Source organism: Psammomys obesus, unplaced genomic scaffold, assembly GCF_907164565.1.
Source record: "Psammomys obesus unplaced genomic scaffold, mPsaObe1.curated_primary_1811, whole genome shotgun sequence".
NCBI lineage: Eukaryota > Metazoa > Chordata > Mammalia > Rodentia > Muridae > Psammomys > Psammomys obesus.
In genome coordinates this window covers 7,735,697-7,750,748 of record NW_026596100.1, presented here as the reverse complement: position 1 = coordinate 7,750,748, position 15,052 = coordinate 7,735,697, and the positions used below count along the sequence as shown (strand labels likewise).

General features: G+C 38.5%; 1 protein-coding gene across 12 annotated transcripts in view; it reads left to right on the top strand.

Annotated features, from left to right (window-relative positions):
• Positions 1-15,052, top strand: part of Pam (peptidylglycine alpha-amidating monooxygenase) — a 295,916-nt gene that overhangs the window by 154,952 nt on the left and 125,912 nt on the right. For all 12 annotated transcript variants that reach the window (XM_055628355.1, XM_055628353.1, XM_055628350.1 and 9 more), the window contains exons 4-5: positions 1,701-1,758; positions 11,958-12,045. In XM_055628355.1, the coding sequence (XP_055484330.1) occupies positions 1,701-1,758; positions 11,958-12,045 (146 nt within the window). The remainder of the gene's footprint in view (positions 1-1,700; positions 1,759-11,957; positions 12,046-15,052) is intronic.

Here is a 15,052-nt window from a genome sequence, read left to right as displayed (position 1 = left end):
TCTGTCTGTAAAGTAGGTTTAATAGTACCGACATCATAGCACTTTCTTTTGAGGTGGAAAGGAGTCAGTTATTGGAAAATATAGTGTTACATAGTAAGATCTCAATAAAGGTCCATCATTTTTCTTACTGAGTTTACAGTGGAGTGATTGTGTCTGTCTACCATATTGGTTTGATTTAGGTAGCACAACAGAAGGAAAACACTAACCTAATGCTTAACACAAAATAAGCGTAATTCCAGAAATAGCAGCAGGGGTTATAAGAGTCACAAAAAATACGGCTTCTAAATTTCTTATAGCTCCCAATGCTCAAATACAAAAGCATATCAAGATTACTAATTTTAGAATAGTAATGTCTTATAACATTGGTTTTTAACAGTATAAGACATTTATGAATAATTTTAGCCATTGTAGTAAGATGTTCAAACACTGTTTTGTCTGTATATCTCTTGGGTTCCATATACAAAGTTCATTGTTCCAGATTTTTGGGGGGCTTAGCCTATTTGAATAACTTGTAGCATTTCACCACCTACTTTCTAAAAGAAATTGTAAGAAGTGAAACTGTTTTCTCAACTGAAAAAAATGTCGTGAACAGAGGTAGTAATGATGACTGAACTAAATTTTTTATTTTTTTCAAATTTTACCTTACTTGTTTTGTGTACTTCAACCTCTTTGTTTCTAAGACAAAGGCTTTTAAAAAAGGTTAAATGCATGATTTTTAGCTGCTAACTGTACTTTAGGGACACTTGGGTGATCTGTATAGGTACTGCTGGGGTCTGTTGATTCTAGCACTCTGCAACAGTAATGTATAAAGTATGAATTATTAACTGAGTGCAGCTACCTTTGTATTATCAACCCTAGCACGCACTTCCCTGCATACAGATTTCCACTTAGGCCTTTTTCAGAAGCCTGCTCTCCTCAAGTTGAAGCTTTTGCTGCTCAATTTTTCTTGTTTCATTACTTTAATTTATTATTTAGAAGTAGAGTCTTGCTATGATATGCAGGCTGGCCTTGAACTTGTGGACTCCAGTGATCTTGCTGACTCGTTTCCAGAGCAGATGGGACCATTATCACAGTCAGCACAACTGGGTCACTAAAGAATGTAACGTTAATGTCTGGAATATTGAAGCAGAAGGAGTGACAGTTCAGATAAGGGAACAGGAACTGGGAAGAAGGACTAATTTGAGATTGTGTTGATTTCTTCAACAAATTACATGAAAATTTAAAACACGATGGTAACCATATGCAATATTATCTCTAAAACTAACTTTTGTTCTTAATATTTGTGGTAATTAATATTTGTGGCATAAGTAAAATGATATGGGAAATTATTTAATTTTATGATTAGCAAAGATCAGAACTACTTCTTACTATTTTCAAATCACGCATTTTCCACAGTTTTATAGAAGCGTTTAAAATGTCACCTTTTAAACATGCCCTTGCTAGAAATATAACTCATGATGATGACCCTTGTAAACAAGTTCCAAAATTGTTTATGAAAGCACCGTAGGGGGGAAAATTAATGTATCTAAATTATTCAGACTTCGGTCTCGTGCTAACCTGCGGCCCAGCCCTCAGCAGGCATTCTCCCATCGCAGGAGTTATTCTCCTACGGTCTTAGTGGCCATGCGCCTCAGTGTTCTCATTGCATTCCTACTCTTAGTCGTTTAACATGGAGTTTATGATATTTCTCTTTTTGACAGTCTGACACATACTTCTGCATGTCCATGCGCCTGCCTGTGGATGAGGAAGCCTTTGTGAGTAAGTATTCTTTGGATAGTGGGGGAAGGGTGAACAGCTATTTGAAATCAGTAGAAGGCTCCCTTTGATGCTTATGAGTGTATTAATCTTCTGCTGTCAATTTCCAAACTGCATTTATCATGCCTAATGCAAAAAGAAACTGCAGGCAGCCACTGGAGACAAGGTTACAAACTGTATCTGGAGAGATTCATGAGTAGTGGTAGGTAAGGCCCGGATGTCAGTGGTCGCCATTGCTGTGTGGTCCCATTTGTACAATATCGGCTTTCTGTCCGTGTCCGGACTCTTAATTTCTCTGCATTCAAGAAAATTGTTTACCCGGTGGTTCATGTTATAAATAGACGATACTTAGAATCAACATTGGGAAGAGTAATATTTTACCCATCAGTCAGGTAGGTGAATAAAAAAGTAAGAAAGAAAAAAGGAAGAGAGGGCAGAGAGGAAAAAGAAGGAAGAGAGGAAGAGAGAACGTGAGAAAGAGAAGGAACACCCATTCTGTTATTTATATTGTAGGCGAAGAAGACTCTTAAATGACAGGTCCTTTCCAGATGTGTCTTTCAATCACCTAGGAGATGTGACAAGGCACCATCTGTTTTTTATCTAGATTGTTTTAATTTAAGCATCCCTTATGACAGACTTTTAATGTTTGGGAAAGGAATAGGATTGACAAATTATCCGTGTTCTTTTGTTTTGTTTTGTTTTTTTGCTTTTCTTTTCCGGCTTGAAATGTTGATGTTGGGAAGTTAATGGTAATGAGAGTTGTACTTGGGTCCTGCGCAACTAATTTTCAAGTGGGCTGCCTAAAATGGCTATTATGTGACTAGTAAAATGTGTACATTGTAGCCATGGGGCAGTCTGAGAATGAATTTTCATGAGGTGCTTCCCGCAGGAATGTCCATTATAGACCTTCGAAGCCATAACGATTTGCATGAAGTTTTTTCTCCGCATTCTGGCTGCAATAATAATGACAAAACACAACCTATAATAACACTCTGTACAGAATTGCTCAGGAGTTGATCCCTGAGAATGAGAATAACACCACAACAGGCTGAACATTGCCTGAGGGGCTTTTGGTCTAGTAGCTGGACATTACCAAGAACAAGCTTAGGAAAGTCTGTGTTCTAAACTGAGTAACTTTAAAAATAGAAAAACAACTTAACTCCCTAATTATAGTTCTTTGAGTAACCCCAAATGTAACTTACAATATACTCATTCATATCCTTATGTTTGGCAGCCTAGGAGAGAATAATATTTGTCTATAAAAACTTTAAAAAATTTTTTGCTTTTCCAGTATCACATCTTCTCAGTTTAAGTTCGGGGTGGTTTTAGCTCCTCCCATTTCACACTTGCTTTATGGGGAAGGCCCCCACGCACACCTGTGTAAATACAGTTGTCACAGGTCAGTACTGTGGGTTTCACAGTAACAGTTGCTGATTTGTTTCTGGAGTTTGGCAGCAGTGTGCAGTCTCGGGGATGGTCACTCTGAGGACTATAAATACACCTCGGAATGTGTTACTGAAGCAGTCGTATTAATGTGTTCACTTTCACATAATTTAAAATGTGAAGTGCAAATAGAAATATGTTCAGTTGAGCAACTGACTACCTATGGGGAACACACGAAGCTCTGCTTTAGAGCCAGGGTACTAATGTTTCTTTATTTTCCTAGGCATCACTCTTCTAAGATTAAACTGCTTCTGGCTCTGTGTCATCACAAAGTCTTCCGTGATCCTAGCACGTTTTAGCATTTCTTCCTTTTATTTCTCTTTATCAATATGTTTTTTTTCTTTTATCATCATCACCCTCATTATTATTTACAATTTATTCACTTTGTATCTTGGTTATAGCCTCCTCCCTCATCTCCTCCTGGTTACACTCTTCCTCCCTCTTCCTCCCCTATTCCTCTTCCCTAGTCCACTGATAGGGGAAATCCTCCTTCTCTACTATCTGACCCTAGTCTATCAGGTCCCATCAAGACTGTCTGATCTTTTTCCTGTATGGGTTGGCTAGGTTGCTGCACCAGGGAGAAGTGATCAAGAGCAGCAACCGAGTTCATGTCAGAGGCTGTCTCTTCTGCTCTTACTAGGGAACCTACATGGAGACTGAGGTGTCTATTGGCTACATCTGAGCAGGGGGTTTGGGAGTTTAGGTCCTCTCTATGCATGGTCTTTGGTTGATTCATCAGTCTCTGCAGTACCCCCTGGACCCAGGTTTTTTGGCTTTTGTTGGCCTGCTTGTGGCCTCCTGTCCTCTCCGGGTCCTTTTATCTTCCTTCTTCCATAAGCCTCCCTGCACTCTGTCCGAAGTTTGGCCGTGAGTCTCTGCATCTGCTTTGATCCACTGATGGATAGACTCTCTCTTTTTCTGATTGCTTTTATGCTACAGATTTTCCTACCTGCTGGAGAAAGGGTTGTTAGGAGTATTTTGGTGTACTGTCCAGTAGGTAGCCTGTCACCAGCCTTTAGTAGTAGCCACATTCAGAGTGTAGAATTGAAAGCCATCTACTAGCCTCAACTGATAATTTCTACAAAGGCATAAGTAAGAGAAGTGGCTTCGTGCCAACACTGTAAGTTAGACAGGTGACTTGATGTACCTTCTCAGAGTCCCAGAGTCGAAGTCGTGTGTTGACTAGAGCGTACCCATTCCAGGGAGTCTCGTGAAGGTGCTCTCTACTTTTTTTGTGGCTCATTCCAGACTCTGAGCATCAGAATTAATCTTTCCTCATAAATAAGATGTGATAAGTCTCCTTTAAAGATTAAGTTCCATTTTAAGTTTTTTTCCCTTTATTTAAAAAATGGGTTATGTCAGCTCTATTTGCTCTTTCTTTTCTTAGGATGCATGGCTCCTGAGGATAATATCCTCTCTTCATGTATGTGTTCATGTGTGTGTACATAGGACCCATAAATGCTTATGCATACACTCATACAAAAATTATTAATTCTCAGTATCTGTGTTTATGAGACTTAATTAACTCATTAAAGATACACTTATTCAATGTATATACACACATGTCAAGCTGATTTGTGAGCATATAATATAATGTACTTTTAGACTTGTGCTGAAATTAATAAAATTGAATTAGGTGTTAACTCTAGTGCTGATATGGAATTTCATATTTTGAACAAAACTAGAACTTTTCATAAAACGTTGCCTTTGCTTATAACAAGAATTCAGAGACTTGCATGGACAGAGGTAAGATAAAATCTGCATTTGACTGCTGAACTGTGGCACTGTCTGAAAGGTGTTTTACAGACACTCAGAGGAATTGGCTGTGACAGCGGCTCACTCAGCCAAGAAATTTGACTGTCATCTTCATCCACTTGCTCTCCCTCACATGGATGGCCAGTAAATAAATGTGTCTTCCCCTTAGTGAATGATGGCAGGTTCCTACCCACAAGATCATGCTGTAAAAATGGAGCTGAATTTAGAAGAGAATGAAATTAATCTAATGATTCATTGTTTCTCTTTTTCCTGGGCCTTTGTGTTGATTATCAAAGACCCACTATTACAGAACTGCACAGTTAAAACAGACTGTTTCCAAATGTGACTGCTCTTTAAACAACACTCATGCTGAGGTGAAAAGTACAGAAATACTGATTTTAATGGTGCTATACACCCACCAGATACTGTGTCAGTGAAGACCAAGGTCTAGGCAAGGTGCAGTGCTTAGTGGACATTTCATGGTCTTGACAGCAATAAACACAAAGGTGTGTGTGCACACGGTATGTATCAGTATGACTTTCCTGATTCCAAATAGGTGACTGACTGGGTATCTTTTCTTTTCATACTAGAATTTTATCCAACATAAATTTTATAGACGTCTGTCTCACAGACGACTGCTGAGATCCTATCACCAGGCACCATCAGAAGCTCTTCCAGTTTGTTGTTGTTTAGTGAAAGCTACTATTTTGATAACACAAATAAAGTAAATGATAGGAGTGGTCGCTGGTGAGTGAACAGAAGCGCATTTGCTCAGTTTTAATCATGAAGTAAACATGGTAACTGAGCCTTTCGTTGGAGCATTTTTCAATGTCCTCAATTCTTTAGCCACTAAAAATGCCCATGTTTTTGACAGGAATATACCTAATATTACCCAAGACTGTGCTTGGGTTATAAAGAAGTGTAACAATGGAAGCATGAGCTGTCTGATTATGTTTTATAAATCTAAGAGCAGGGATGTCTTTAATTTGATTCAATAGCATAGTCTACCCGGGGAAATTCCAAAGAGGAAAGTAGGCAGGTTTTGATCAGGGCCTGGGAACTCGGATTATTTCATATATATTTTCAGGGCAGACAAACATTCCAGGGTCCACCCAGAATGAGCAGCAGGGAACTCACTGAGCACAACTCTGAGCAACAATATTCAAGAAGTTAAAAGTAAGTTCCAACTAGACCACTGCCTTCAACTCCCAGCCTCACCATGTTCTGGCTATGTGATGAGGGATGAGGGGGACTTACCACACTGCTCTCTTCAAGATGCATTTATTTGTGAGTAAGAAGGTCCCCATGTAAAGCATTTTTAGGAGAAGTAACTGCATGTCTGGCAAGGGTACCACTCAAGAAATGTTGGCAGGCATATTGCTGGGAAGGAGCTCTGTCTTACAGAGTGGAGAAGGTGTAAAGGGTGTTAAGCATGTTGAAATCAGAGGTAGGAAATGGCCCAAGATTATGAATGGTCTTAAAAGGCTAAAACAGGAATTCATTCTGTAGGAAATGAATCTGGGACCACTAGAGAAATAATATACAAAAATATAGCGTAATGATGCTTATACAATTTTATGTCCTACAGCTTGGCTGATAAAATATATTTATTGATTCCTTAGTTCATTTTCCTATTACCATTAAAGACGGTTTCATCTGGACATTTACACTGAACTTTCTTTGTTCATTCATCGGGATTATTCCATTTAAAATTTATGTTAAAAAAAAGAAATTTATGTTCAAAGTGTTTCTTCATTAATTCTCAGCTCTTGTAAACTGTTATAGATTCGTTACAAATTGTACATAATTGTTGGTATTAGTAACACTTAGTGGCAGCTCTCTGTTAAGCTTAGTGTTTTAAAAATCTTCAAGTAGAAGGTCCTTTAGTGCAGGACTGCCCTGTGTTGTGTGGCAGCTGGTAGGGGATGGCTGGGGTTTGCTTCAGGCCTCTCACGTGCCGGCAATGGGCTGTAGTGTGAGATCTTTACAGCTGTATTTTTTTTCTCAAGTACAATATTGTGAGCATTAAGGTTCATCATATCCTACATTTAAATTACAATTCAGAACATTACAATCTTCAGTTCCTTCAGCAGTTTTGAAGTATAATCTTTATTTTGTGGGTATGAAGAAATGCTTAAGGGAGTAATATTAAGAACTGAGGTCTTTTTTTTTCAATATCTCATATTACTCAATTTCTTGGCTGTACACTTCCCCAGTTCTGTTGAATATGGTTTGAATCACTAGAATATTAATATAATAAATCACTTTAATATTTTTTCTACTTCTTTTATGGGGGCAGATGCCATATGTGGAGGTCAGAGGCCAACTTCTGGAAGTTCTCTTCTTACCATATGGGTTCTAGGAATCAAACTATATTTGTCAGCTTTAGCAGAATGCCTTTAGCTACTGAGCAATCTCTATACTTGCTTTTTTATTATAGATGCAGACTTAGTCAAAAGCCACTCCATGTCTTTGCTGGCTAGAGCTCATCCCAAAAAAATGACATGCCCACTATAAAGCCTTAGGAATCTCTTCATAGGGCAATTAGAAAATCTCAGTTTTCATTTCTATAAATTGTTCTTAAATTTTATTTTCAAAGAGACCTTTTTTTCACTCACTACAGTTAAAAGATCAAGGAAATCTAAACTTTACTAATAGTAGTTAACCAAAACCTGAGGATTCAAACACAGTAGAATATATTCAGCTCCTAAAAGTGTAGCTGTAATTAGGATCACCTCTGATAGGCAAGCCTTCTACCACTTGACTGCAAACCAAGCCTACACTATTTTTTTTTTAATTTTCCTAAGTAATTCTGAAGCATAGCACAAGCGGAAAAGTACCATTGACAAAAATAATTTGACAGCGTCTAGTATTTCTAGTATACTAAAGAAGCCGTTTATTAATCCAGAATCATTCCACTGGGAAGAAATAGAAACAGTTAAGAACAGGTAGCTCAACAGTTTTACACATCCTTATGCACACGCATGCATGCTCATGTGGTCAATAGGTAAGTATTCAAGGAGGTGCTTTTCCTCGAATTCATATCCTTAGCTTAAAAGGGATTATGTAGCCATCTCCATTTGTTAACAGTGTTGTTTATGTGCACACGGATGTCTTCCAGGTCACTGGCTCCTCCACTAGGCTGAGTGTGTTCTTCACATCTTTCCACATCACATGTTTGATGCATCCAATTTGACATGTAGACCTAGACCTGGAAATCCACTTGGAAAGGAAATACAGAGAGAGAACCAAGGATTCAATGAAAAATTCTCCCAGGTCACGGCCTTAGAAATGTGTGTGTCCCTGGTTACATTCTGCTGCTCGCTAAAGGAGGCCACAAGTCCCTAGAAATTCATGTAGCTATAACAGTCTGCTTAGAGCTCTGAAACTCTGTCATTCATCTTTCGTTCTTCCCACATAAATAATGTATGTTGTTGTCTTTCATTTTGAGTGAAATGAAATCCCCAGCTGCCCACTGGGGAGTCCTCTAGGCTGTGCATTTCACAGTCACCTCTTTCTTTTCACTGACCTGCCTGAGTTACTGTTTCCCCAGTCTTTTTCCTTCAAATGTATTTAGTTCCCAGGGTTTACCTATACAGTTTTCCTGCTCAAGTGCATAACAATTAGCATCCTTTGCAGGTAAGCACTGCTACCTTATTGCCCACCTGGAAAACTGGCGGCAGTTGCTGTCTAATCAGCTGTGACACTCCCTTCCGTTCTCACAAGGCTGCCTTCTGAGGGATCTGTCCCCCTTCCAAGGCTTTGTTTTTCCTGCTTGGTGGAACAGTGCTCTCAGGCGGCACTGTTTCTACTATTACCTCCACCTTCTTTCCCCTGGGATTCTTCTTTTTTTTTCGGCATATGATAGAACATCAAAGGATTAGCAGGAAAGGAGCAACTTCTTTAAAGATACAATTTTATTTTTGTAAATTTTGTTTCTTGTTCTGTTGAGATCTCCAAAATCACACGTATGGCTTCTTTTTGGTGTACTTTCATCGTACTCACAATGGCTGGAGCCTCGACATTTCCATAGGCAGTAGGAATCAAAACAGCCCAAGAAATGAACCTGTCAAACTCTCTTCGCATATTTGTCCCACTTAAATGGAATTTTCTAAGCACTACATTATTGTAAGTCATCTGGCATTTGCTTTAGATTTACATTTCAATATGACAGTTTTTTAAAACTTGAGGTATTTTTTTATTTCAGTTTTCAATGAACTGTACTGTGAGATATAATTATAAACATATTTTCATTAGGACATGAAGAAAGATGGCTAGCATCATGTTTTTACCTTGTACCTATACCTTTCTTTGGCATTTAAATCATATCTTCAGTTTCTGGAGGAATGTATGAATCAAGAAGAATAAGGTTTGGGGGGAATTTATTTTAGGATAGTTCTTATAAGTGGGAATTGTGAAATTTTCTTTGGCCACTGCTTAATGGTGGATTTTTTTTTTTTAACTTCAGAAGCAAAATCAAACTCATATCTAGCAAAGGTTTGATGTAAAGCAAATAAGTCGTACTTAAGAAAGTGTTTCAGAATGAGTTTTTGATACAGATGGTTAGAGAATTTCCCCTTAGGGTCTAAGCACATGCCTAGACATGCTCATTCCCTTTCTCTCCTTGTAAAAGCCAAAACATGGCTTATTGGTTGCCTTCACGAACAATCCCTCTCATCTGAATCTCTTTTTATAAAATTACTGATAGCTCACCTTTTCTCCAAGAATGGTTTTTGCTTTGATTCCCCACAGTGCCCTGGCAGCATTAACAGAAAACAATCTACATTTTCTAAGGGAATCCTGACAGTGCAGGGCTTTCTCTGTCCCTTTGCCCTGAGCCTTCTCTAAGGTTCCTACTTCTGGCCACCCCACAGCTCCACATTCAATCTGTGAGTGACTCCCGAATGGAATTATTTCTCTCTCCTTCTGCACCTGCCCCCAAGTGTCACACCCAAGTTCTAGCATTGATTCAATGGTCGGAAAAGTACCTACGTCTAGTAAGATAATGTAAGGGGATGAAATCAACACAGTTTATACAAGAGCCCAGGAGTCAGCCTCTTACTTGAAACCCTTTGCAGATTTTTTGCTGGGAGGAAAAGCACTAAAGTAGGGGCTGGAGAAGTGGGTCAGCCATGAAGAGCACCTCTTGCTCTTTCAGAGAATCTGAGTTCCATTCTCAGCACCCACGTTGGGCAGTTTACAAACCACCTGTAATTCCAGCTCCAGGGAATCCACACCCTCTACTGACCTATGTGGGCAACTTAAAACTCATGGCATATGTGCATGCAGAAACACATAAATAAAAATAAAAATAAACCTTGTGTGCTTGTTTGGAAGCAGGGGAGTGCAGTTACTCGTATACCTTTGGCCAAAGGCTGGTCCTCTGTTCTGGGAGAGTTTTCCTCTTTGGGGCATGCAGCTTCTGGAGCGGGGCACATGGAGCAGTGTGGGAGGAAGGGGACATCCGCCCAGCCAGCCTGATCCACCAAGTCACCCCTGGCCATCAATGGGGTGACTGATGTCCCAGCCAGGCTGCACCCACATCCTTTTCCCTCTTCTGATTCTCTTTCTAACTCGTGATGAGCTTCTCTCGATTACGAGCTGGCATAGCTTTCAATGTATTCTTAGCTTCCAAAGCAGCTGCAGTCTCCTAGTTCCACTGTCCTCTTTGTTTGAGAGAACAGAGGCTCAGGTTATAGTAAGTCCGTGTTCTAGGTATCCTCTTTGCTAGCTTTTGAAGTGGCGGTACTTCAACTTTAGATTCCTGTTGTCAGTGCAGTAAATGAAAGGCATATGGCTTCCTGTAAAAATCGTTAAGTCAGGTTGGCAGGGAGTATATGACCTGCCAGGCCCTACAAGTCCTGTGCCACGATTTGATATGGAATGTTTTTATTTGATAATACTCATGTCTTAGTGTGTATTTTAGCAACTAATGGTGCTTTATTAATTTTGTCTCGGAGCCAGATAAAAATGGGCTAAAGGTGCTGTAAGACACACTTGGCATGAGATGACTTTGCATTTTTGTGTAAAGTGGTATCACATACATTGCTACTACATCACAGGTAGCACTTTCAGTGGGGACGAAAAGAGACAAAAATCCCATCCATGAAAGGGAGCCAAAGCTCAGTATCAACAATTGATAATAGAACTGTGACGTTTATGTCTGTGTTCTGCATTTGTTCTGCATTGGCTTTTGCTTACTGTAGTACCTCCCGCTGCTGATTTTGAGAGAAAAGGAGAAATACCATTGCAGGAGTGCCACTGCTGGGTGCACCCGGGGCAGAATTCCACTTCTGCTTTTATAGAGTGGTATTTGTGTTTCTGGGGGAAATCTCCCCCCCTCTCTCTGTGTGTGTGTGTGAACATGTGTGCGCACAATGGCCACTACTGTTCTTTAAGGTGTTACAGATATGTCGTGAACCCTCTTGCTCATGTTTTGACTACTCACTGTGACTTCTGGTTTACTGCACCATTGTGCAATGTTTTCTGGCACACAGCGCTCTGCTGAACGTAGAAAGGAAATATATTGTGAATAAATAGCCTGGAGCTCTCACATTATAACCACATAATGCACTCACTGCATTCAAAGGGACAGTTCATTTTTAACATCCATACAGTGTTTGTATGGATGTTAATGGCAATTTGTGTGTGTGTGTGTGTGTGTGTGTGTGTTAATAGCAGTTTCTCTAGCCTGCTAATTATTATTTTTTCTTTTTAACATGCAATAGTTTACTATATTTTTTATTTTTTTATTTTTATTTATTACTTAATTATTATTTTTTTCTTTTTAACATGCAATAGTTTACTATATTTCTAAATCAAATTATTAACTTATACACATCTTGAAGAATGTCAAACATCAGGGCATTTTACCATTAAAGCATCAAAGCATATTTTTAATACAGATATTCAAACTATTCAAAGATGTAATCCCTTGCGACACTGACACACGCACACACACGTATAACTTGTATTCACATTTGTGTATCATTTTCTCATGACAGTTGACTTCAAGCCTCGTGCCAGCATGGATACTGTCCATCATATGCTACTTTTTGGATGCAATATGCCTTCATCCACTGGAAGTTACTGGTAAGGAGTGATGGTTTCACAGTAGAATACCTGTGCTTTTTGCAAGTACCAAGTGTATTTGTGTAAGGATTTTATGGTTGATTAGTAGGCAGATAACACTGTTCATTGACATCATGTGATTATCATAATTACTGAGCCCACTGTTCAGTGTCAGTCTTTGTCACTACTTAAATCTTCACACAAAGCCTATAAAATTAGATTATTGATACTCTGATATCAAATTTTGTACAGTTCATGTTTCCATCCAAAGAGCATGGCAGTCCTGTTCATTGATGATTCTTTGGTCCCATATGCTGTACAAGGTAATTGGTGGATGTCATTTCATTTTTCTTAATGTCTCTGCAAAGCAAGGGCTCTTATTCAGGTTTCACAGACAAGAAACCAGAAACTCAGATTTACTAACTCACTCAAGAAAGCAGCTGGGTGGAGCACAAGGTATACCTTAAAGTATCTGATTACGAAGTCCAGGTATTTTCAATTTGACTATATTTTCTAATGTTTATTAAGTAACAATTCCAGTTTTAGGAATTATTTTAATCACTCTGCTGAGCTTTCTATCATGCCATGATTACTCAATAAACCATTATTAAATGCTTATTGCAGAATGGCTGTAGGTGACATGTGGAAGTTCTGCTGTAAATATGTTGTCTAACCCCAGAAACTAATGCTATAACTATGTCTTGAAATTTTCTTTTGCATTTTATTCTTCAGTGTTATAGAAGATCTGTGAAATCTGAAAATACCAATGAATTCTAAACCTTCTATTTTTTCACTGGCAGTCAGAATCATGAATAAATTTTGAGTGGTCCACAATGACTGCCCTGTTTTGCCATGCACTGAGAAGCCATTTGCTTTGATATCTTGCTCCTGCATAATCATGTAGACTGATAAACCTTTCTCAGTGTATCCTAATATTCATTAGTCTGATGTGAGGCTTGCAGCAACTGTTTTCTAGTCATTTTTATAATAAACAATTGTAATATGCATTTGAAACGTTGAAAAGCATGAGGCAATTAGTGGGAATCTCCATGGACCAAGTGCCATCAAAGCATGTGTTAATAGGCTTAAGTTATTTGATGTAGTGGGCATATCACATAGGAACCAAACTCACATGACTACGTTTATATGAAAACAGAATCAGCAAATCACGGTTAATACCCTCTGGTAGCAGCATTATTGTTTTTATCTCTTTAATAATTTTTTTGTAAATAAAATTCTTCATTAAAAGATTATTTTTTGACAGTCTTTTCTGAATCTTATTTAACAAATCACACCCTTTATTTCATATACTTTAAAAATACCTCTTCTGCAACTAGCAATATAGTCTTTTAGAACAGAGTGATTAAATAGCTAGAAGGAATGTGTGCTTTGGCTTCACGTGGCCTGGAGAAATGATAAAACACACCAGCATTTAATGCTATGATGACCTTAACTGCTAAAAAAAAAATTATTTAAGATGAAAGCTCTCTTTGTTTTTTTTTTATATATATCAAAGGAATATCAAAACAATCACATTATTTTGGCACTTCAAGGATTTATTGGCCTTCTTAAATGTACTGTCTTGAAACTTTATCTTTATAGAACATTTATATGTAAATTACACCACCAAAGATTTCCAGGTTTGGGAGGGGGGAATCTAAGAAACTACCAGTAAAAGTGGAGTTGTGTGATGACTCCTGTGTCTGAGTATGTTGCTCTGCTAAAATTAGCATTTGAAAGACAATGGAAGAAAAGGGAAAAAGTAGCAAACCCACAGCTGGATGCCCTGTGGAGACTACAGAACTTGTTGGGTTTATTGATTTTTAGATTTACGCTAGGTCAATCATAAAGCCCCTTTGTAATTCTGTAAGTATGCACTGCACACCGTCTGAGTCCACCGAGAAAGGCAATGTGTGCAGAGGAAGACCCACCTCAAGCCCACATCTGCTGAGCGTTGTCAGTGTGAGGCACTACCGGGTAATTAGAATTTTGTGTAACACTGAATCCGTATCATTTTAAATGTAATTGAAAATATCTGCCTGGTAGCCTGCGTCCCCATTTAATATACAGATTTGTAATAATTGACTGTGTAACCATAAAACAAGAAAAATAATTGATGCTATTATTCATCTTCTTTTAGCCAAGCCCAAAGTCTTCGTTTAACATTTGAAAGCAGGTACGGGAGCTGTTCAATATGCAAAGTTTAAGACATGCATTAAAGTAAAACTGCCCTCCTCACTTGGCCTTCACAGTCTAGCCTTGCTTTCCAGTTAAAGTTAATATAGATTATTTTCTCTCCAGTATTTGGCAGGCTCCATTCCTCTCCTTAAAAAAAAAAAAAAATTAGAATTCATGGCACTTCGTGGACTGAACACTTCTAGGTGGCTTCAAAGGACATTTTTCCTCCCAGCCCCATTGCTGGGCAAGCACAGTGCTGGAGAGTCTGTGGCTCTTTCCCCAATGTTTGCCTTCCTTCCCTCCCACCTGGAGCACTCTACTAGAAAAAAAAAAAATGTCAGTGTCAACAGTTCTGGATTCTTCTCTGAAGTTTGAGAAACAAGACTGATCGTACTCATTTTGAGCTGCAAATCTAGTATTCAAGTTTTCGAAGATAGATGGCATTTAAATAAAGACTTTCCAACTCTCACATATATTTTTCAGTGTGATATCTGTATGGATTTTTAATACTTAGTAATATTAATAACTCATTTATGCTCAAGGAAACTCTTCAGAGAAAACAAATCTATTTTAACAAAGTGTAAACACCTAATCAGATTTTTTTTTTTTAAATCAGTCAAGCTTGGATTTCCTGATTCTTGTTTGTTAGTGGGATTCTCTTCTGTCCCTCCCTCCCTAGTGCCTCTTTCACATGAGGCTTCATTTTTATTGCCAGCTTATTGGCAAAAAGGCATGTGTCTTTAATATAGAAAGCATTTTTCCCTGAAATTATGAAGTTATAATTCAGCCTCTGTCTTCAGGCAGCACTTTTAATATGAAGGCAAAGAGCTGCTCTGATGTTTCACTGCGG